The following is a 24,747-nucleotide window of genomic DNA, read 5'->3' as shown; positions in this document are numbered from 1 at the left end:
TGAATGAATATAGCCGCACTCACTCCTATAGACATAAGCAAATGGCCAAACCGCATTAAATTTGTATCTTACTTATCTCTTACTTTTTTCTTGTTTTTGATTCAATATTATTCATCATTGTTGTGCCGGTAACAACACATCTCTATTTTTCGTTTACATAAATGAAATTCTAACCACATGGTAAAAATTTGATTTTCCATGCAGTAATAAACAAAATTTATATAGAAAAATTTCAGAACACGAGCTAGCATGCATGGCCTTAGAATTTAAAAAGAAGAAAAACATTAGCACTTATGCTAACGATAATTAATCAACGTTGCTATCCTCCATGTACACGGAGAAAAGCACCACGGAAGGAGCAACCTTAGATGAAAAGAAAAGGAACAGTAATGGCGACTTCAGAAAAGGAACAAACCTGAGGGACAACTTTTCGGGAGGCAAATTTGACAATTGATTCTGGGAGCCCACCTTACTGGTATGCGTCATTGAGGCTGCTAATAATTAATAGTAATTTTGAGTCGTCTGTCATTAGAACCCCAGTAGAGAACGTAAAAGGCTGAAAGAAAACTGACTTTTTATTTCATTTCCGCTGTCATAAGCCATATATACATTATTTGTCAAAGTTTCTCATACAGTATCTTAAACAACCCAGATAATAAGTTTCCAAACACTTCTACAGACGGCTTCGTTTGCTCATTGCAGCTGGCCTGAAGCTGGCAAAACCAGTGATTTCCCTACCTGTGACCAAGCTGTTGATGTCATAGGTGCCTTCGTAAGTGTAGATAGGTTCCAAATCGCAAAATGCCTGCAATGAAACCCCAAAAAGGGGAAAAAATATAGTCAAAGTGATTCCTTTAAAAATAAATAAATAAATAAGAGCTGGATCAAAGAAATGTTGCATAAAACGTGTGACACTCTACCGCTGAGTTATATCCCTTGCCCCCTGGTGGAATTACACTTTCTTGTTTTTTAGTATAATTAAGTTAGCAGGTCTGATTACACTTTAACCCTAGTCCTAATCCTAAATGGAATGTAATGATGTAGGGATCCATATGTAAACATAGCATCTATTTAGATACGCTTGAATAACCCCTTACTAAAAGGATTGAGCTGAATACAAAACAAAGCTAGCTCAAGCAGTAGAATCAGTGGCGAAAGTAGCCCCTCAATTGCATGTTTAAAAAATTTAATCCTGCCTGGTTCTCTGTATCTACGTTGTAACGACCTATGACTATTTTTATAAACCACCCACCCTATATGGGCTATTCCTTATCTTTCCCATATGGGAGTAGAGTGTCACATACGTAGTTATGAAAATAAGCAACAGAAGGGCTAAAATTCTAGTTATTGGATTGGACGTCTCACATCTGATATCTAGCAAGTCCAATTAATTCATTGTGCCTCATAAGATCACATTCCAATTTTACATAAACCCAGTCCAAATCCAATACTTTGCAGGTGTTGGTTTAAATCACGCAATCAAGATAAGATCATTAATCATGAATACCTTTCCAACTAAAAAATCAGCCAAAATTCCATTGCCACCAAGTAACTCCCGCCCAATAGCAGCAGTTTCTCTTGCCTTCAAGGTGATCCATGACTGAAGAATTATGAAAATTGTCAGTGCAAGGAACTAACGGAATGTATCACAAATTTAAAGATTTTCAATTGTACCTTTCCCAAGCTAGCTTGGCCTGGAGTCATTTTACCGTTCTCGTATAACTTACAGAGGCGCCAACCAACAAGAACCATTGCTTGAACATTACCCAGCATTTGAACAAGTTTCTGTTGATTGATTTGGAATGCTGCTAGTGGTGCTCCAAACTGTTTCCTCTCCTTCAGATACCTTCAAATCAGTTGGAATTTAGAACAGGTCAGACCAAAGGATTAAAATCAAATAGCACAGTGAAGAAGAGCAGTATTTACTCTTGATACCTGTGACACATATCATAGATGCCCATTGATATGCCAATCGGTTGCCAGGCAACCATTATACGCGAAACAGCGAGAATCTGTTTTGAGTCCACAATTACAGATAAGCAACATGAAAATCAAGGAAAAAACATGAATACCGAAAGCATAACTACACTGACAAAGAAGTTGGAAACCAGCAACACCACAGATTCACGCACAAAAGCGCTGCAGATATCTAGGAAAGAATACCATAGCTTTGAATGAATATATAGTTTATGGATACAATGAACAAATTGGGATAGCTCTCTCTTGCTGGGAGGGTGTGCAGTTGCCTGCACACATCGTTAGGTTAACTACTTTTGACTGTTTTGCATAATCATGAACCTTTTTGGCTAGCATTCTCTTTTGGTGCACTCAAGTCAAGTACCTTAGTTACAAACTTTTCAATTGTAACACTTGGCGACCAAAATCCCTCCCTCCCTCCCTCCTCTCCAGACTAAATTTGAAGCTCCGTATGTACCTGTGTTACTCTGAAAGGAACAAGCTATTCATTTTTTCTTTGATTGCTCTACACAAGGACTAAGAACGTTGTATGCACAATAAAGAAGAATTAAAGCAGTCTTTTTATGTTGATATCAAAGAAATCACATCATGTCACAGCAAGCTTAGTATCAAATCCAGAAAGATGCTAATAAAATCTGACCAAAGTATGACATGGTAAAAATACACACCTATAACCAAAATTAGAATAGAACATTTGTAGCCCAGTTGGATTACAATGAAAAGCTTACTGTTTGCACTGGACCATAAAAGGAAGATAAATGATATATAATCATAACCAAAGATACCATTCTGCCCACTTACAGATAATAATCAACCAAAAAAGCATACCAAGCAGAAAGTACATAAAATGATGAGGGGCAGAATCAACATTACACAACTCATAACCGTACCTTGCTTGTATCCTGGAAAGAATCGACGCCAGGTAACCTGTCCTCATCGCCAACAAAAACTCTCTTTAAGAGAATATCTCCATTTTGAACCATCCTCAGGCCGATTTTATTTTCTATTTTTGTAGCTGTTAATCCAGGGGCATCCTTCTTTACTATAAATCTGAATCAGAAAGCCGAAATATTACACATGCAGAAAAAGAGGATGCCTATATGGAAAACCAACTATCATGCATTCCATAACAAAAACCAGCACAAAAGAACCAGTTAAATTTAGAAGTAGAGGATGATAAATCCACCAGCAGTTCAGGGATTCCTATGGAAAATTACCTAATTTAGCAAATGGTGGGTAACTGATGACCCTAAATTTGCCAATCTTACATTTGGGATGTGGAGCCAATGGCCACAGAGGTGTCAATGGTTGCATTCTATGAAGAATACTTATTCTGGTAATATGTGCGTGTTTGTGTATGCATTTTTGCCAACATATTGTAAGAAATGTCCATATAAATTAGAATCCGAGTGTGATAGAGTTAAGGAAGAACCATAGAGAACAAAGTGACGAGGAGAGCGACACTATACAACATTTGAGGAGTCTCATGGAAAAACAGATTTCCTGCATATCTTTCAAGCAAATTAGGGTAGGCTCTTTTAAGGACTCAAACAAATGTCCAGCATGCCAATGATAGGGCGAAGTGACCTGTATTAAGCTGATTATCAACATGTGCTTTCACTGATTATCAACAACACGTGCAGTCAACAGCTGGCATCAAGTTGGAGTTAGCTGGAAATGAGCTGGCTGTTTAGTTTAGAACTAATTGTAATTTGTTAGTTAGTTTTCCTCTAAGTTGATGTATATAATCAGATAAGTCTTGAAAATCTAACAATTCATTAAATACACTTTATCAAAAAGCTTCTCTTTTCACTCGTGTATTCTCAGTTTCTACTATACATTTTGTTTTGTTCAGTAATCTAGCAACTCCAAGTTTACAAAATCTACAACCTCCATATCAAACAGCATATCACATACCCATTTATCTGATTTGAAGTGGTATTCCTTGCAAAAATAACCAACAAATCTGCAAAGGTACTGTTTCCAATCCAGCGCTTTTGGCCCTCAAGTACCCAACCTCCTTCCACCTGATCATCCCAATACAACAGCAAAAACATGATATTATATGAAATTTCAGAACATTAAGTTCAAATGTGTAGATAATCATGTCTTTTTTAATGTAGGTTTAATGTGCTATAGATATATATGTAGAAAGAAGTTGTGAGTAAAAACCTTTGTTGCTGTCGTTTTCAAAGCGCTTGCATCACTTCCATATTCAGGCTCGGTCAAGGCCTTGACATGTTGAAACAACATATTTAAGTAACTTAATTTCAACAGAAACACAAATCGAGCATGTTTTAGAAATCCTGTACTATATACAATGCCAAAAAAGAGCAACTTACCCAACACCCTACAGTGTTTAATTGTGCCAAAGATGGTAAATATTTTTCCTTCTGTGCCTCCGATCCACATAATGCTATACTCAACAATCCAAACAAATAACACGATATTATGATTTATCAACAGCACCTTGTGTTTATTAACCAAAAAAAAAAACAGCAAGTAAATTTTATTTGGTAAAGACAAAACAAAGGTAATATGAAGATCTCACCAATAGTGAGCATTGCCAGAGATGAATGCACCAATATGAAAGTAGAACAGCTTGCATCAACTCTAGCAACTTCTGCTGTAGCAACAGCGGCTCCAGTAATGGAGTGACCAGGACACCCATAACCCTGAGAAACAGAACTAGCTAAACATCCCATCCACTTACATTTTACACCTCAGGTAAAGCAAACACGGGGGCGGCAACTCAAAGGAAAAAATATCTATAAACTACCTTGATTGTGCCACCAGCAATATGCAGCGCACCAAGTTTTGGAATAACATGAAATGGAAACTTGGCCTTCTCCCAATACTGAGGAAAAAGAAAACATGTAGAACTATTAGTTTGTATTTGAACGCCTATTATTTTTAATGGTAAAGGCATCAATTTCTTAATGTCTAAATACAATTTTAGAATTTCAATGTCGTTGTATTCACAAAGAAATCTATCATTTTATCAGAAAATAAAAATTGATAATAAACATAACAAAAGTAATCAAGAGTAACATAAGAAAGATACCTCAGTCATTATTGGAGCTATTTCTTTTTCCATACACTCTCTTACTTTCATCCTGATAGTCTGCTCCTCAAGAGTCAATAGATCATCAAAATGGTAATAGTCCGAAGCTGTAATTGTTAAAGACCACGACACAGATAAGATGGTGACTAACTGAAGAAAATATTAGTTGTTTTCAAAAGATGTACATAATATTGCAAAATTCCACAATTTGATATCAAGGGCTGATAGTAAGAAGCCAAATTACATATAACTTCCTTCTGTCGGGGAAGGATGAAATTAATCCTGTGCTTGACACAAGTGCTGAATGCAGTAATAACGTGTTGGGTATTGCAATACAAAAAATGTTTGTGATGTATTTTTCATTATTAAAAAAGTCATATTCGACCATTTGGCTTTCACTCATTAATTGAGTCTTATTTGAGAGTTACAACTATTGCTAAAAGGCAAATTTTTATACTCGTTTGTATTTATTGGACCTATTTATTCTTTGTGTAACTTACTAATCCACTAAGCCTATAAATAGGATCTTCTATTCCACCTATTCGATGCACACTAGCCAACGTCTAATAGGCAGAGAATTTTCTTCTCAACATTTGTTCTCCTCCACTCTTCACTCTTTACAAAAACTATCCAGAGCTTCTAGTAATGCTTAGTAGTGCAGACAATAAGGCAACGGCAAGGGTGGTCGGGCTGTTGCATCCTGAGGATGGCATGCCAAACACTCTACTGCATAGGTCGAGAAAATTTCACACAAACGACGCATATCATCTGGAGTGATATAGTTCACGCCTCAATTTAGTCACCCTCAATCTTATGGAATTGATGGAAAACCAGTATAATTTCATGTCGTGTTGGAATCACAATTAGGTAATATCCCCCAATTTTCTCTTTTTTTTTAGGAGAAACAAATTCTTGTGAAATATTAACTTCTTATACATACCTTTGTGAATTATGAAATTCATTTCATTTATTAATATATGTTCTTAGGAGTAACGAAATGAAACCACAAGCCGATACAAATTTGTAGCACAGAAGAAAAAAAATTATCATTCTTACCACAAGGAGGAAAGATGGACGCTGGAGTTGCTTGTGGGAATGCAATGGAAACATCCAATGGTGGTAAATTAAAATAAGAAGTCCTTGCATTTCCGTCAAGATCATCTGCAACAGTGAAGTAAATTATTCATTAGCATGAATAACAAAATCAATGTTAGCATTAACTGAAAATTTCAAAACAGAACGGTGTCTTTTGTATTTATATTCAGAACAATTGTTACAATTGTGATTTACACAAGCAAAAATCCACGCGTATAGTTAAAACAATAGCTACATAAGCAATAAAGTATAACGCCTACAGTAACTACACTATTTGAACTGCAATAGTATAACGCCTATAAGTTTATCTGACTGAGACTATCTTCCATCCTCTGTATTTGAACTGCAATAGGAGCTCCTACGTTTCTGCATAATGTGACTATTTGAATTTCCTTGGCTTCCACATCAGATGATACTTGATAACATTAACTAGCTCAAGGAAACAACGATAAACTAGCTAATAACAATTACTGAATACCAGAAGCAGCGCGAAGAACAATTCAAAGTATTAGAGATCCTGTTTAAGCGCGAATTTCAAGATTTCATCAATCAAAAAAAAAATTCATGTGTAAATAGAGATACTGAGCACAAACTATGAATTCAATCAATAAAGTTTCTTTCCAAGCCAAATGAATCTTCAATATCTAATTTCCGATCTAGTACAACACTAAATCAAAACTCTGACGAAACAGCGAACCAGAAAATCGGCTTGACGATGAACAAAATTGGCCAACGTAAATCGATTTTCAGATTAGACCGTTCAAATCGAGATGATTGTTGAGAGAACGAACCTTGCTTTGTGGAAGAGAATATTGTCATACTGAAAGAGTAGAAGAGGAACACAGAGATGAGATGTGATCAAGGTTCTGAAACAAAACCAGCAGCGGAGCTGAAAAGCCAGCAAGGCGTGGACAAAGTTCAGATTTACGTGGAATAGTTTAATGGAGGATAGGATTTAGTGGCACGCAAGTTTAGGCATTTTATTAGGAAATTAATGGAACGGCTTGTAATTCTTTGAAGAAAAACTTGTATAGACGCAACTCCCTCTTAACTCCCGTCCATCATGTACCGATCATGGTTTCATCATTTTTTTTTTAAATAAAAATAAACTGCTACGTTGGTGAAGTTGTGTCTACGATTATAGATTAATTATTTTTCTTATTTAAAATAAATAAATGCTCTACTTTCTAATTTTTTTTTTTTCAAAAATTAATTTTCAAGTGATGTGTTACCGTCCAATTCTTATGAGACTGTGACATTTTTTTCAAAATAATAGATCTCTTCGTCCTATCCATAATTGATATATCATTTAAAACTTAACCTTTAAAAAATAAAATATTTGGTAAGTATAGCATGTAAATACGCTTGTAGATTTACGTCATAATCAAATGTTTACCAACATGTGACATAGCTAATGATTCAATTTATTATAAAATTACAATTTTATTCTCTTTTTTAAAAAAAAAAAAGAAAAAAAAAATATATTGTTTCTCACCCATTCGGGTGCGACCGTCGCCCCTCCCCAGTGAAGGCGACCGGCCTCCACTTACTATAGGAAAGGTGATTAATCACTTGTTGCCTGCCCTTCTTGTAGAGTGAGGTGGCTAATCGCCCTTCCTATAATGAGCAGATAGAACCTCTTTGACAAATGGGGGGTGTCACTAGTCACCCATCCCTTATGAGGGGAGGCAACCCTTCGCCACAAACCATTTACACATATATAAATGTTTTATTTATATATTTCTTTAATTTGAGAGTAACATTGTATTTTAAAACATGATTAACATCATTTTGGTACCTTGGTTTTTAGGTTTATCAAATGGCTACCTATGTTTTTGAATAGTGTTTTTAATTATGCTACATAGGTTTTACAAAATTTTGTTTTTACTATCCTAAATGAATGTTCCGTCAAAAATAGCTATTTTGTCACTTATACATGTTGTCAAATCAGCGCCTACAAAATTGCACCACTTGTACCCACACCCATTCAAAAGTGACATGTTGGCATCACTTGCCATGTCAATATTTAACATATGAATAAAAAACATACTAAATTACAATTATACCATTATAATATTTATATATTTTTTTAAAATAAAAAATGTCCGACCTCCCTCTTATCCTCGGTCATGGGTCAATGAAGACCCTATGAGCAGCATGTAAATCCACCCCTCTCCTCCATAATGGATGGAGAGTGACCTCCACAAAAGGGTGGGTCGGGAGCCTTCACGACAATTTTATAGGCGGTGACATGACCACACGTGCATGTAGCACAGTAGCCGTTAATATTATTTTTGCAAAGGTATTATAAACAAAAATTCGTAACACGCTTATAGCATAATTCGCACTTTTAAAAACTCCGATAATTATTTGATAAACTTGCAATTACAAGTATAAGAATTGTATTTCATCCATTACAATAAGTTGAGTCATCAACCATGTTACTTGTCAATCAATGATTGGTTGTGACGTGTATCCATATTTGCATCTAGTAATTTTTATCAAGAGATATGATTTTTTGTCATCCAAGACATAATTTTTGACCACCTTGCCCTACTGGCAAGGTGGTCCCCTAGCTAACTTTAGAGTTTCTTTTATAAAATAAAAGAAAAGTTGTCACGTATGTAAAGATGATCATGAATTGTATATTTAAGTAGTAATGTATCATATCTCTTATATCAAATAGCTTACAACATAGACCATTTGGGCATATGGTTTACTCTAAGGAACTTTAAGATAATTTTGATAAGAATTAATTTGGCACAACAGCAAACTACGTGGATTAAATAAGTAAATTATTAATTTTTTTAAAAAAAAGAATGTATGCACAATTAATCATAGAATTATGTTGTGTTAACGGATGAGTAAATTCGAGCATTTAAACTGTCATTTACCCAAACATTCATAGAGAATTTAAACCTTGATCAACAATGTAAGAAACATTCCACTTATCAGTTGAAACAACCACAATGAACAAACGACTTAAGAAACAATATTTTTGTGGGACATTTTTACTTAAGAGTATTAAACTTTTATCAATTTTGAGAGAATGTACAAATTTCAGAAAGTCTCAATTAGGGGCCCCCGTTATGATTTTTTGTTAATCTTATCAAAATTTTCAAAATACCATTGTGTTTTTATATATATATATATATAATTTTTTTTCAAAGATTCAGGCATGGATATTTTTGCAAATTTCATTAAATTTTTACCAACACCTAAATCATTGCAATTTTTTTCCTAAAAAAAATATAGGGGTATTTTAAAATTTTTGATAAGATTTAACGGAAAATCTTAACGGATGACCTCTAATTGAGACTTTTCGAAAAAATGAATACTCTAAATTAAGACGTTTTGAAGTTCAGGTACCTTATGTCAAAAAGGGTGAAAGTTCGTTATCCTTAAGAGAAGTTCTCCCTATTTTTGTTGAAGATGCTATCTTATTTCGCTTCTTGCCAAATGACTTAATAATTAGAAGAAAAATAATGCTAAATTAATCTATATAGTTTGTGGTCGTAACAAATAGCTTTTTAAGGTTTAAAAAATGACTAAAACACTAATCAGGGAAAGAAAAAAAAAATCGGTCACAACCATTAGAAAAGTTAATACATACATACATATATATATATATATATATATATATATAAACAGTAGTGGTTGAGCAACTCATTTGGCCAAAAAGATCCTTGAAATTGTGACAAGAGTTTGATTATTTAATAATTGATGTTAAATAAAACTCAAATTTGATCTGATTATATGTCGTAATGTTATATATATATACAATTTATTTTGTAAAAATTATTGTTATTGAAATAATAAATTAATATATATATAAGTTGTCAATAAAGAGGAAGATATAGGTTTAGTAAGCAAAAAATCAACTTCGCCATTAAGTATTTGGAAAATTAACAAATAAAAATTGAACATAAAATATAAAATTAGTCTTAATCTAATGATAATCGAAAAAAGTCAAACTACAAACGAACGATGGTTGATGGGTTTTGTGCATTTTGAAATAATCAGCGGCTCAGCGCCATCCTTGTCCGGCAGTGATCTAAATCTGACCCTGGGAATATCCGCTGGGTCGCTGCTTAAAGGACTGGCCGCTGGATGTGGACGACCACAGACCCAGCCACTGGTTTTTATTCTTTCTTCTTTCTTATTTATTTATTTATTATTTTAAGATATATTGAGATTCCACATAATTTTTTAAAAAAATTTCATTTATAACCTCTTATCTTTTATCACTTTTAAAAAAATGCATTCAAACTTTAAAAAATGTCAATTTAGGGAGTTCATCTTTCAATTTTTTATTTTTTTTTCAATTTCAACCACCTGTTACCTGTTAAAATTTTATTTTAAATTCTATCAAAATTCATAAAATACCATGTGTTTATTTTTTATTTTTTTAAAAAAATTATAAATTTTTTCAAAGATTCGGGCATGGTTATTTTTGCAAATTCCGTTAAAATTTGACCAATACCTAAATCCTATCATTTTTTTCCTAAAAAAAATGTAGGGTATGTTGAAAATTTTGACAGAATTTAACGAAAAATTATAATGAAGGGTTGAAATTGAAAAAATAAAAAGATGGACCCCTAAATTGACACATTTTAAAGTGTAGATATTTTTTTTCAAAAGTGGTGAAAGATCAGGAGTTATAAGTGAAGTTCTCCTTAATTTTTATTAAAAGAAGGTAAAACTTTACTTATAACCCATGATCTTTCATCAATTTTGAAAAAAATGTACTCATACTTTAAAAAAGTGTATTTAGGGTATTTATCTTTAAACTTTAACCATCATTTAGAATTTTTCCGTTAAATCCTACCAAAATTTTCAAAATACTGATGTGTTTATTTTATTTTTTTTAAAAAAATATATATAAATTTTTTTCAAATATTCCGACATGAGTATTTTTACAAATTCCATTAAATTCTGATTAACACCTAAATCATAGCATTTTTTTTCCCTCTTTTCTTACTTTTTTTTCCCCAAAAAAGAGAAGGGTATTTTGAAAATTTTGTCAAGATTTAATAGAAAATTTTAATAGAGGGTTGAAATTGAAAAAAATAAAATAAAATATAGATACTCTATATTGACACTTTTTAAAGTTTTGGTTCATTTTTACAAAAGTGATGAAAAATCAAGAGTTATAAGTGAACTTTTCCCTTAAAAAAATAAATGGCAAATGCCGCAAATCTTATAAAAAATCTATTTGAAAATAGCTTAAACCATTAAACTAATTACAAAAATTAAAAAACCTATAAAATGATTTGATAGAAGCTCACAATTAAAGGTAATAATATGTTATCTCCTCCATTCCATTCAAATAAAATGAAAACCAACTATTTCATAGTTAAAATTTTATTTTGTGTCATTTTAGATAATGTGTTGTTGTACATATATTAGATGCAATAAATAAAAAATTTAACTCTACAAATGTAATAGATAGGATTTGATCACTTCACAATTGCCAACGTTGATATGTGTAATGCTACAAAGTATAAACTATTTTTTTTTTTTTTGGGAAAAATACATTTAACCCTTTCAAATTATCACCTCACCGTTAGTGTCTTTTCCCAAACTACCAATTATGTTAATGTCCTAATCCTGAACAACCAAAAAATATTAATGTCCCTCCTAACAAAAATATCCTTAATAAAATTATTAAAATTTAAAAAAGAAAAACTAAACAAATTATTAAAAAAATATAAATTAACAAAAAGTTATACAAAAAATTAAAAACTGGTTTTCTTATTTTCTTTTTTAAAAAAATTGTTTTTATAATTTTCAGTTATTTTTTTTGTTTGTTATAAGGATATTTTTGTCTTATTGAAAAAAAATTTATGATCATTTTTATCTTTTTGTTGGTTGTAGGGGGGACGTTGACATTTTTTTGTAGTTTGACAAAGGACACTGATACAATTGGTAGTTTAGAAGAGACATTAACAATTGAATAGTAGTTTGAAAATGATATGTGTACTTTTTTCCAATTTTTTTTGTCATCTTTTTTTTCCATCATAACTGCCAATTTTAGAAACTATTTTTTGTTATTTTTTTTTTTAATTTTCTTAAAGATGATATGATTTTTAAAATTACTATTGGATCAAAATTCAATAATAGTGATTCATTCCAAAATTAATATAATTTTAAAAGTAATGTCAATTTAAAATAAAATTAAAAGATAAAAAAGAAAAAAGAAAAGAAAAGTGCATAGCACTACTGAATATCTCTCTTTCGAAACACGATAAAACGAAGCTATCAAGAGAAGGCAAGGTACCCACAAAAGCTAACTAATGAAAAACAAAGGTACCTATAAAAAAAAAAAAAAATGAAAAACAAAGGTGATAAGTCGTTTTAATGGAGATGCGGGGTATCGATCCCCGTACCTCTCGCATGCTAAGCGAGCGCTCTACCATCTGAGCTACATCCCCTCGATGAGAAAGATGTGTGCAGCTGATATTTTACTCATTACTCGTCAGTGAAAATTTTGTCTAATGATTACAAATTTACAATTCAAAGAAGTCAATAAGACAAACCGCAGAAGATACATCAGAAATAAACAACGGCTCACAACGCCTATTCCATTTGACAATAAATTCAAAAAGGTGCTGTCTCAAGAATATTTGCATAGATATAATCACTCAAACGAAGAAAGAGTCTCCGGCAACAAGAAAAAATTTCAAGCTCTCAAGTCTTCGAGCTGAGTCGCCATGTTCGCGAAGCGATTGTTACAGAAGGCAGTGCACCATCATCAGGTATGATATTCCGGCAAGCCACAAATGACTATCACGCTTTTGCTTTTCGAATTCTTTTTTCTGTCTTCAATACCATTTCGTAATTTTCGATTTCACTTATATTGCGATGATCATGGTTTTCAATTTTCAATGAAAACCGCCAGAATTCGCAGAGACCCATAGTGTAATTTTTTCTTCAAAGTTATATTTCTATGATATTTCTTGTATTCGTTAAGTATTTTACGTGTAATTTTCAATCCATAGTGTAATTTTCATCTGATTAAAAAGAAATATGTTTGCTGTTTTTTTTTTTAATTAGCGTAAAGTGCAAAATGGTGGTTTGACGTCTGCAGACTTGGATCCGCGAATCACTATCCACTACGGTGTCCCGTATACAGCATCGATTCTTGCTTTTGATGCCATTCAGCGCCTACTGGCAATTGGGACTCTGTGAGTTGAAATATTGTCTTTTACTGGTACTGGTAGAAGTTTGAGCTAGAAGTGCTATGCTTAGCTTGTGGCCTGCGCATTATAGAGTGAATATAATTGTGTATATATTATTCATTAGTTAGTTGCCTGTTATCTTTGTTAAATCCATACTTAGCTCAGTAGTGAATTTAATCATTTAATTGATATTCTAACACTCCTCATATGTGAGAGCTCAACCTAACATGTGAAATATTTAATTGAAATGGGATGTGAATTACGGAGACAAGGTTTGAACTCATGATTTCTATTGTGATATTACATTAAATCATCACTTTAAGCTGATAAGAAATAATAAATTTCCATACTGCTCCAGATTTTATTTCGGGGAAAATGTGGTTAGTGTATCAATAATTTTTGGGATGCTCGCAAGATGACCTGGGCAATATGCAATGAAAAATGGGGCAAGATGTTTATCTTGTGGAGTAAATAGTTTAGAATTTACAATATTCAGGCCTAATTTACTAAGTTCATGTGCATGGATGAAGGCCAGGCAATCCCAATACCGCTGAGCCTGTTAATTGGCTCGTGGGACAGCTATTGGCTATCTAATCTGGCTGCACAAAAGCTTCATGGTGTTCAGTGATACCTGTGTACAAGACATTCATGGCATTAGAATTGTTATTACATCATTTAGCAACTTAAATTAAGAAATGGAGAATACAGGGCACAACATGGTGTCCTTATCGCTATGATTCTAACGCAGGGATGGAAGAATTAAAGTTGTTGGTGGAGATGGCATTGAAGGACTTCTTATATCCCCAAAGCAATTGCCTTACAAAAACATAGAGGTATGTACCTGCACTGCTTCAGTTGATTTTAAAGTTTGCAAGTAACATCAACTTTAATATGAATGGCCCAAAAATCAATATTGGGATCTTCCCCCCCCCCCCCCCCCCCCCCCCCCCCCCTCCCCCCCCACACACACACACAGTCTCTTTCTCATTTTATATGGAGAGTTAGAAAAACAGCTAGAAAGCCTGAAGACATTTAGAATCAAAGACTTCTATGAAGCCAAGAGAAATATCCCTATGATGACACCAATACTCATACAATAATTTCCGAAGTGGATTTTTTGAATGATTTATTTAGAAACGTGGAATATGAGTTTTGTGTGTGTTGGACAACAAGATAAAACAATGCTGATTTTATTACTAATATGCTATATGTACTTGGACAATGAGATAAACTGTGTTGAATTTTATAATGCTGATATTTAGAAAGTATTTAATGTTAGTTTGTTGAGAACGTTATCAACCCTATTATCTTTATAAACTCATGGGAAATGTTATTTTCTTTCCTTTTTGTTTTTGGCAGTAGATTAATACTTGGTATCTTTTTGGCAGTTTCTCCAAAACCAGGGTTATTTAGTCAGCATTTCAAATGACAATGATATTCAGGTATTGAATCTTAATCAACTGTGCAGTACCTATTTTTCTTTATCAAACATTACTTTTGCATTTGGCATTATTGAAGAACAACAAGAGAACTTGATTGAACTTTTATATCTGTGTGTCTCATTAGTATCCTTATCAATAGTCATCAACACCAGCTGTCTCTTCATTAATCATTTAGCATTGTTGGTGGTGTTCATTGTTGGTTCTTATCCATATATATTGTTTTCTGGTAATCATGTAGCGGAATAATGAAAACATAGCAATTCGATGTAGATGGATAATAATTACTAGTAGCCAGACATTTGACTTAATCTTAGTTGATCGTCAGGTGCTACGATTTTCAAATGTTAGGGAGGTGCTTGGACATTAAAATAGTGTTTATAGATCAATTGATTAATAGCTTGTTTATTTTTGGCAGGTTTGGAGTCTTGAGAGCAGAAGCATCGCTGCTTGTTTACACTGGGAATCCAATATAACTGCTTTTTCTGTGATCAGTGGCTCCCAATTCATGTAAGTTATGACAAAAATTTGAAATTAGTAACAGATTATCTTAATAAGATCCTAGTTTGCTTGAAATGGAACAAGGTATTTGGCAATAACTTCATGGCATGTTTACTCTGTTACAACATGCAGGTATGTCGGTGATGAAGATAGTTTGATGTCTGTGTTGAAGTTTGAGGCCGAAGATGGAAAACTTTTCCAGTTGCCTTATAACATTTCTGCAAAATCTATAAGTGGTAAATTCTCCTTTTCTTTCTTTTTAATGGTTGATAACTGACGCATACATAGTACTCATAATAGCAATGTGATGATGTGACAGTTGCTAGCACTTTTCTAACTGATCATTAAGTAGTCAGATATTGCTTTCCTTTCTACAAATTTTTCTTGATGTGAATTATGCAACACGATGTGCTTAATTTAGAGTTAAAGTAAACCTAATCCCCCATTGCTGAGTTTGGCGATGTAATTCCTTTTTTCAATTACAATTAATTTAGGGTCATATCTTCTGTTACCTCTCATCCGTTATTTTTTTGGGCCTTAACACTTCCAACCTAATAATCGACACATATCGGTTCTCCTTGCTGGTGCAGTCACTGGTCTTTGATGTACATGCCAAGCTCAATAGGTCATGAAATGGAATTTTAATGAGCATTTACTTGTGTATTTTGGACAACCGTTTGCCAGATAAGGTACTATTACTTGTTGCTAACGCATGAGATCAAGTAAGCATACATGTTTATATGATAACACATAATATTACTGTAATTTAGATTTTCATATCTTATGCAACTTTACATCAATCATACATAAATCTACAGGCTGATTGAAACTGTTCATTTCTGTTGGCACGCACCTATTGCATTGAGTTTATTTCAATAGCTTCTTTTAGACATGTTAGTAAAATACTTTTATGATTTTCTACATGTAACTAAGTTAGATCTAACTTTCAGAACTTCCGTGATGCACTGATAAAATGATGGTTTCTCATATGATGTCTTAGTCTTTTAGCCATAATTATATCTTACATATATTAATTGAGTATTTGTGGTTCTAATTTGCTTCAATATTTATTTACTGAACTTGTTTAGTGCTATTTAACAGAAGCTGCTGGGTTTCCTTTTCCTAGCGACCAACCTATTGTCGGAGTCCTTCCCCAACCTTCTTCTTCTGGGAATAGGCAAGACACAAGCAGCTCTAAAGCTTTCCACTTTATTTTCCAGCTTTTGAATTTGAAACAGGAATTGGTTCCCAACAGTTATTTTTAATATTGGCGATACAATAAGCTATCCAGGAATATTTTTAATGATGACAAATATTACATTATACTTTGTCTATTTGGACTTATAGATTTTTTTTTTTTTCAGAGTGTTGATTGCATATCAGAATGGGATGATTATTCTTTGGGATGTTACTGAAGGTCAAATTCTCTTTGTTGGAGGTGGTAATGATCTCCAATTGAAGGACGGAGTTGTTGATGGTTCTTCAAGTGAAGTTGATACTAATCTTCCAGATGATACATTGCAACATCATCTAGAAGAGAAAGAGATAAGCGCTCTTTGTTGGGCATCTTCCAATGGGTCCATTCTGGCTGTGGGATACATCAATGGGGATATTTTGTTCTGGAACACATCGTGTGCTTCATCATCTATTAAAAGTCAACAAGTTACGTTGTCATCCAACAATATTGTTAAGCTACAATTATCATCTGCAGGAAGGAGACTCCCCGTCATTGTCTTACAGTGGTGCAAAAACCAAAAATCCCGTAATGATTGTGATGGCCAGCTTTTTATCTATGGTGGTGATGAAATAGGATCTGAAGAAGTTTTGACGGTGTGTTATTCATCTATAACTTTTTAATATTCACTTTAATTTCTTTTATTTGGATTAGGGTTGTAGTATATATATTTGACGTAGTTGGTGAAAAGCATAAGCTATTTTAGAAGATATTAATGTATTCAAAACTACTGAGAGTTTCATACAATTTTTATAGGAAAAAATATAAAAAAGCTCCCTCAACTAACAACCGATTTTAAAATAGCCCAATGAATTTTCAAGTGTGCTAAACCGACCCATCAAACTACCAAGGTGTTGCAAAAAGGCCACTTTTTTTCCGATAATACCCTTATTCTATTAAAAACTAAAATACAAATTAATAATTAAAAAAAACTACTTTTTAAACAAAAAAAAATCTAAAAAGTTAAAGAAATTAAAAACTTTAAAAATAAAAATCAAGGGTGGCTTGGCAAGAACTAAATTTGCATCCCCCCCCCCCCCCCCCCCCGACACATGTCATTATTTTATTGATACAGACATGGATACTAACAGAATCTATCAAGTATTTTGAAAGCGGGGACTGAATTGTTATTTTAGTCTACCCTAATGACCTTTGAATTATTTTTATACCGCAGAGAGTTAATTGTAATTTAGGCCAATTATAGGGACTGATTTTGCATTTATCCCGAAAAAAAAAATAGTTTTTTTCTTTTCTTTTTTAATTAATCCACCCCCTTGGTTTTTTTTTTTTTTTTTTTTCTTTTTCTTTATTTTTTCGGTTTAAAAAATAGTTTTTTTATTAATTTTTTATTTTAGTTTTTAAGAGAATAAGGGTATTATCAGAAAAAGTAGCATTTTTGACACACCTTGGTAGTTTGATGGGTCACTTTAGCTCACTTTTTTTTTTTGATAAGTAGGTCACTTTAGCTCACTTGAAAAATCATGATGCTATTTTAAAATCGGTTGTTAGTTAAGGAGGCATTTTTATATTTTTCCCATTTTTATATATTCAAAGAATAAAATATGTTAATTTAAAGCAAAATCCTTTCTTTGTTTCCAAAAAGAAAAAAGGAAAGAAATCCTGGGATGGCAAAGCTGGTTAAGATGATAGTATGACTGTAATTAAAAGCAATGCCAAGTGCGAAATTTCTGGCCTTTACTATGTTCAGCTTGACCAGTTTAAACTGTAAACTTGAAAATATAAAATCCTAGATGATATTGTTGTCAGTTCAACTTGACAACTACTATGTTGGTGGAATGGTGCTTCTTCAGTTGAAATTTCTTGTAGCATTTGGAAAGCTGCTCTTTGAAAATCTCCTCTGTTACAGGTTGTAACTCTTGAATGGTCATCTGGGAAATTAAGATGTGTCGGTCGTGCAGATCTTACACTTACTGGCTCTTTTGCATACATGATTTTATTACCAAATGATGGGCCAGCGGGGGGTAACTACAAAGCTGACCTTTTTATGTTGACAAACCCTGGGCTACTACATTTCTATGATGATGCTAGCCTATCTGCCTTAATATCTCAGCGCGAGAGAAGACCATCTGTCTCTGCCATGGAGGTTCCTGCAGTGCTACCTTTATCTAAACCTTCCATGACTGTGGCAAAGCTCAGTAAATTACCCATTGGGGGGGACTCATCAAAGGCTCTATTAGAGGTATTTCATTCAATTTTCTATTTCTAAAAAGCATATTTAGCAGGTTATCATGTAAAGAGCAAGCGGGTCATATATGTGTCTTATTTTTTCTTGTTCATTTTGTATATTATTAACTTGTTTTCTTTCTATTCTCTTAGGTAGCCTCAGTTATGAAACCTCCCTCAACAGTGACCCCAGCTAGTGGTGCAAAGTGGCCCTTGACAGGAGGTGTAGCCAGCCAATTATCTATTACAAAAGATAATGGGATTGAGAGAGTGTATTTAGCAGGTTATTCTGATGGGTCCATTCGGATATGGGATGCCACTTATCCAGTATTATCTTTTATCTGTCTTTTAGAAGGCGAGGTTAGAGTTCCATCAAACCTCTGCTTCTTCTGATGGATCCATTCTGATATGGAATCCACAGATTTTTTTTTTTTTTTTTTATCCTGTCCTTATATGAAAGGAGGGCATATTTTTCATATCAATTTTTTCATTTGATTCGTAGGTACAAGGTATAAAAGTGGCCGGTTCCAGTGCTCCAGTAACAAAATTGGACTTCTGCTTCTTCACTTTAAGTTTGGCTGTTGGAAGTGAATGCGGCCTGGTCAGAATTCTTTACTGGATTCTTCATTCGAGGCTGTGAAACTTTTCACTATATATTTTCTTACTGTGTTGACTTGTATAGGTTCGTCTCTATGACCTCAAAGGCTGTTCAGATGGGACAAAGTTCCAGTTTGTCACAGAAACCAAAAATGAAGGTGATTTATGGATGCCAGTTATCCTTAATGAGCACACCTCCAGTTTTCCAAAAGAGTTGCATTATTATTCTCCTGTCAAGATGGTGCAAGTTTTGGCTTGAGTTATGACTTCATGCCTCAAAAAAATGGGAAATTATTTGTATAAAAAGATTAAAATAGGACAGACTTTGGGACTTTAATATTACAAATGGCTTATTATGAAAATAGATATGAAAACAACTAAGTTTACTTGAAAATGATAATCTTGTTTAATGCTTACAAGAGAAAGATTGGTTGACCAAAAATTTGGTTGGTTGAGCTTCTAAGTTAACTGTAGTTTGCAGGATATTATTTGAAGTCATGATGTTGAAAATTAACTTATTTATAGATGATGCCCATTTTCTGAGTACAAACCTAGAAGAACAATTTACTGAATTTGAACAGATCAAAAACGTTAAAAGATGATTAAATAACATGTCTACGTGAATTTGATAGATAAATAAGAAAGTCATGCTGAACTGAGGAGCTTCTGCAAGCAAGAGTGGACCTGTTTCCTGGACAGGTCTCTGAACTAAGACTTGGAATCTTTTACTTGCCATGCTTAATTCGCCAGTCGGCTGAATTATAGACAGTTAAAGACAAGTCAACTCTTTCTAAGTGACAATGGAGTATTCTGCATTTTTTTTTTTTTTTATTTGCATGGCCTATTACTGCAAAAACATGTCATAGTTTCTGTATGTGGATATCTTTACCTCCTTTATCTTGAAAATACAATAATAAATTACGTATTTTCTCAACTAAGATCGTTCAACTTGTTTCACAGCTCATATTTTGCCTCGAGGAAAAGGACCTCAATGTAGAGCAGTTTTTTCTCTTCTTAATTCCCCAGTACAAGCACTACATTTTGCAGACTCTGGAACTAAACTAGCTGTGGGATTTGAATGTGGTCATGTGGGTGACATCATCTACTTGTTTTATTTCACATGTCTGTTTTGATGAGTTTGGTGATTAGCTCATAAACTCAGCCTTCTTCATTTAGAAGGATCCCTGAATGTATTGCTTCTGTCTCAGGTTGCAGTGCTTGACACAAGTTCAGGATCAGTTTTGTTCTTGATAGAGGGTGTGTCGAGCTCTAGCTCTCCAATCATTTCAATGACTTGGAAAGAACTTACCCATACTGATAGCCTTGTCAAAAGCCCAAAGCACTCTGAAACAAAAATCTCAATCAACCCGGCAGGGGAAGTAATATTTGTCTTAACCAAGGATGCAAAGATTAATGTGATTGATGTTAGTACCGGTAACATGATCAGCACTCGCCCATGGCACTTGAAAAAGGAATCAGTTGCAGTTTCAATGTATGTTATAGGCAAGTACTATTTTCTTCTAGAAACAATAAGAGATCTTTAAAGATTCATTTCACATATTATAAAATTCTGAGATTTTTTTTGAACTCCAGCGGTCAGTATCTCTGACTCTGAATCATCCAATGAAACACAGCCAGAGTCCCATGGGGATACTGCTACCGAGAGTGAACCTATGCCCTGTACTACAGTTGGCATAGATTCACATGAAGGTGAACAGCACTCCTCTTTGGAAACTGCACGCTCTGAGGAAAGATTGTTGGATTCAGTTCTTTTGCTTTGTTGTGAGGATTCGTTGCACTTGTACTCTACAAAATCTGTGATTCAGGTGCCTCTTTTGCCTTATTTATTTTAACTTAGTGTTTGTTAAACTTATGTTTGCAAGCTAAGTTGATATGATTTTGTTAGGGAAATAATAAAGCCATTTGTAAAGTGAAACATGCAAAACGTTGCTGTTGGACAACAACTTTAAAGAAAGATGGAAAAGTTTGTGGACTGGTCTTGCTGTTTCAGACAGGAGTGCTCGAAATAAGGTAAGTGCTGATTTTTATTCCCTTTTGTGCTTACATCAGAAGAATAATCAATAAAGTAGTACTTAAAGATTATAGGATATCAGCTAATTTATAGGTGCATTATCTCGCATTTTTCTTCCAGACACTTCTCTCTTCCCCTTGTTATGATAGCACGTCCAGCTAGCATCACTAATTGTCAAATAATTGATACTTGTGATAACTTTACTTTGGCAGATCTTTAACAGATTTAGAATTGGTGAAAGAAAGCTCCTTAATGTCAATTTTAAGGTGGAATTTTAAGGGAAACATGGACAAGTCAATGAGTTCTTCAGATAATGGGCAGATTGCACTGGTACTGTATTCATGAATGGGTTGGTCTGTTAATTCTACATATTTCAGCCAAACACATATTTTTACTTAATCTTCTTAGTTCTTGTAGTCTGAAAGTCTTTTAGCTTTGATGACTTATTCGATTTGTCTGATGTTGAGGAGCTTCTACAGGCAAGTGGGTGTGAATTGGCGTTCATATCTTTATTAGCTGGTGAAAATGATTTCAGGTATATTTGTGAAGCTAATGTTATAATGGATACATGAATTCAAGCATGAAGATCATTGTATAATTCTTAAATAAAAAAGATGAGATTTTACAAGGGACTATGCTGTGCTATTCTAGGATTCCGGAATCTTTACCTTGTCTCCATGATAAAGTTCTTGCAGCTGCTGCAGATGCTGCCCTTAGTTTCTCTATGAATCAGAAGAAAAAGCAGGTTCAAAGAAATAGTATCTGATTTTGGAAGATTTTATTCTGAAGACTATTGATATTCCTCACATAGCTTATCTGCGGTGCTACAGGGTAACCAACCTGGAATTCTAGCTGGTATCGTCAAAGGTCTTAAAGGGGGAAAAATGGTCCATGCTGAGGATTTTAGTATGTCTCCTAAATCCAATTTTAGTCATTTAGAGGGCATATTTTTGAAGTCCCCATTCTCAGACCCATCTCCAGCTGTTACAGATAATCAGGAAGAAGAGGAGCTTAATATAGGTTCTGATCTGTACACCTATCTCTACACTCTTTTCCTTTTTGTTGTCTTCTTTTGATTGGTTCTTTCTGTTGAATCTTTTTTTTGCTGCACTTTTCTGTTGAATGTTTTCTCCACTTCATGCTTTTGGTACAGATGACATCGAAATAGATGAACCACTACCCATGGCATCTACTTCATCTGATGATTCTAAAAATATAAAGAGAGGTAAATCTGTCTTGTTAATCTTTATCTCATGTATATTTTGACTCATACAGATTAATGAATAAAATTGTTTTTCCCCTGCAGAGAAGGGGACGGAGAGGGAAAGATTATTTCAAGGTGGGACTGATGATTCAAAACCCAGAATCAGAACGCCCGAAGAAATTATAGCTACATATAGAAAAGCTGGGGTAATTTCATATGATGGTTTTAGTTTAACTAGCCTTCTTTTTCCATATTTTAACATCAGCTCACTGAATGGATTGTGTTATCTGATTTCAGGATGCTTCTTCAGTGGCTGCACATGCCAGAGACAAGCTCATGCAGAGGCAGGAAAAACTGGAGGTAGGTTGTCCACTGGGTATTTCCATGAGAACTCATTTGGTATCTGGGTTGGATTTATTGCTTTACACTTGATTCCTTTCCTAGGAAGTGTGGGGAGATCAGAACAAGAGACTTACAAAATAAATTAAAAAAAAAATGTAGAAAAGAATGACGGTTCATGCCTCTATTACATTGTTCTAAAGATTGAACTTTAATGAACATCTTACTAGTACTTGTCCCTTTCAAGGAGCTCTGGGGCTCATTCCACCATGGAAATTGGATTTCTGGCAATTACAGATCTTCTATTGTTTGAAAAAAACACAAACAAATGAAAAAAAGAAAGAAAGTAGTGAACATCTTCATGTACTTCCATCTCAAATTGTCCTTGTAAGTTTATAACCTCGAAGCGCTTCTTGATTGGCCCCTGAACTAGCTTTTCTTGTTACTTCTATCAGAGAATCAGCAGGCGCACTGAAGAGCTGCAAAGTGGAGCTGAAGACTTTGCGTCGTTGGCAAATGAGCTTGTCAAGGCCATGGAAGCTCGAAAATGGTGGCATATATGAGAAGAAAGTTGTCCGTAAGGAATAGCTCAATCGGCTAAGGACCACACCTTATAAAACAGAGGTTATTAGTTTGAATATCTCTTTTCCCCTCTCATTGGAGACAAAAAATTACTTACAAAAAAAAAAAAAAGGAAGTCTGGCTTAATTTCCTCGTGCTTTAACATTATGCCATTCCGAGAATACCAAAGATTTTTCTCATAGACCTAAGACCAGCAATCGGACTCCAATCATCTGTAGCTTGTAATCGAGCTCACAAGCAAGAGTCCATGGTCTTTTAGTGTATCTGAGTTTCCATAGCCCTTTATGTAAGTTATGTAACTATGGCATAAATATCTCTTCCGGACATGTAAATCAAGACAGATTTTATTAATTTATTTGTGGTACAGATGAAGGTAATTGATAAAGAGTTATACTAGAAATTACACTTTTATTTCACTATTATCTCACTCTGTTGATATGATAGTGCCAATAAACCCTTGGATTTGAATAATTTAATGGCACACAAGCAACCAACTTGGTGTTCTTCTATTTGCATGGTTGTGGAACGGTGGCTTATAGAGTTTGATGCGTGTATGCATCTGATTATCACCAACAATTTAACCAAATTGCACACTTTGAACTCTTTCGTGAAGAATTAATCAAACTGCGATTTTCATTTTTCTTTTGGGTCTTTATATTACATAAAAACAAGAAAAAAGTTGGAAAGAGACAAGGACAGTGAACTAAGAGACTACTTAAAAAATTAGAGAAAAAAAAAACAAAAAGAAAAAGAAAAAGAGAGATTACTAAGAAGCTTTTCAAGATGTTGAAGAAAAGCCTAGTCAATTTGGGTTCAAAATTTGACATCCCAAAAATTGAAAATAAATAAATTCCCTTTTTTTTTTTTTTTTTTTTTTTTTGTGAGTATAAATTCCCATTTCAAAGTTGGAGAGTCCTACTTTTAGGGCTTACCACATTTTCAAATAGAATTCCTCCATCAACCTTTCGTGCAATGAATTTATGGGCAATTAATTTACGGTGTACTGTATCATATCAATTGTCAAAATTTAGAGGGACCTATTTGATGTGACACTGCCAAGTAATTGGACAATAGATTAACAAAGAAACCTATTTAAAACTGGAATAAAATGTAGACTTAATTGTTGAAATTCAAAACCTAGGCATTGAATTAATTAGAGTGAAAACCTAAGGACTTTGTTTGATTTTTCTCCTTTATATAATTCAACTGGAAGAACAAATTTTCAGAGTTAGACAGGATCAACACATGTACCTTGGAAGAACAAATTTTCAGAGTTAGACAGGATCAACACATGCACCTTGGAAGAACAAATTTTCAG

General features: G+C 33.7%; 2 protein-coding genes and 1 non-coding gene across 4 annotated transcripts; 1 reads left to right on the top strand and 2 right to left on the bottom strand.

Moving 5' to 3' along the window:
* Positions 1–557: 557 nt before the first annotated feature.
* LOC133874030 (acyl-coenzyme A oxidase 4, peroxisomal) lies at positions 558–7,110 on the bottom strand. Its single transcript, XM_062311857.1, has 13 exons — positions 6,928–7,110; positions 6,098–6,202; positions 5,042–5,148; positions 4,757–4,834; positions 4,529–4,652; positions 4,320–4,393; positions 4,150–4,209; positions 3,895–4,004; positions 2,868–3,027; positions 1,936–2,012; positions 1,675–1,846; positions 1,508–1,600; positions 558–805 (listed from the first exon to the last, which is right to left on the bottom strand). The coding sequence occupies exons 1-13, from the start codon at positions 6,953–6,955 to the stop codon at positions 674–676; spliced, it is 1,320 nt and encodes a 439-aa protein (XP_062167841.1). The 5' UTR covers positions 6,956–7,110; the 3' UTR covers positions 558–673.
* Positions 7,111–12,497: 5,387 nt separating this feature from the next.
* Positions 12,498–12,570, bottom strand: TRNAA-AGC (transfer RNA alanine (anticodon AGC)). The gene has a single exon. It is a non-coding gene; the product is annotated as a tRNA-Ala (tRNA).
* Positions 12,571–12,713: 143 nt separating this feature from the next.
* On the top strand, positions 12,714–23,845 carry LOC133873517 (uncharacterized). 2 transcript variants are annotated; one of them, XM_062311228.1, is made up of 24 exons: positions 12,714–12,894; positions 13,193–13,323; positions 14,066–14,150; positions 14,706–14,759; positions 15,175–15,266; positions 15,390–15,493; positions 16,359–16,434; positions 16,622–17,087; positions 18,359–18,691; positions 18,829–19,035; positions 19,178–19,276; positions 19,358–19,430; positions 20,233–20,360; positions 20,481–20,775; positions 20,866–21,098; positions 21,179–21,303; positions 21,517–21,634; positions 21,784–21,839; positions 21,956–22,049; positions 22,135–22,324; positions 22,458–22,529; positions 22,611–22,714; positions 22,806–22,868; positions 23,303–23,845. In XM_062311228.1, the coding sequence occupies exons 1-24, from the start codon at positions 12,850–12,852 to the stop codon at positions 23,408–23,410; spliced, it is 3,351 nt and encodes a 1,116-aa protein (XP_062167212.1). In that variant the 5' UTR covers positions 12,714–12,849; the 3' UTR covers positions 23,411–23,845. The 2 variants fall into 2 exon arrangements, with proteins under 2 accessions (XP_062167212.1, XP_062167213.1); XM_062311229.1 differs by lacking the exons at positions 12,714–12,894; positions 13,193–13,323; positions 14,066–14,150; ... (1 more) ...; positions 15,175–15,266; positions 15,390–15,493 and adding an exon at positions 15,871–15,946.
* Positions 23,846–24,747: the final 902 nt, after the last annotated feature.

The sequence above is a fragment of the Alnus glutinosa genome, chromosome 7 (genome assembly GCF_958979055.1).
Source record: "Alnus glutinosa chromosome 7, dhAlnGlut1.1, whole genome shotgun sequence".
NCBI classification, from domain to species: Eukaryota; Viridiplantae; Streptophyta; class Magnoliopsida; order Fagales; family Betulaceae; genus Alnus; species Alnus glutinosa.
This window is presented reverse-complemented; position numbering and strand designations above follow the sequence as displayed.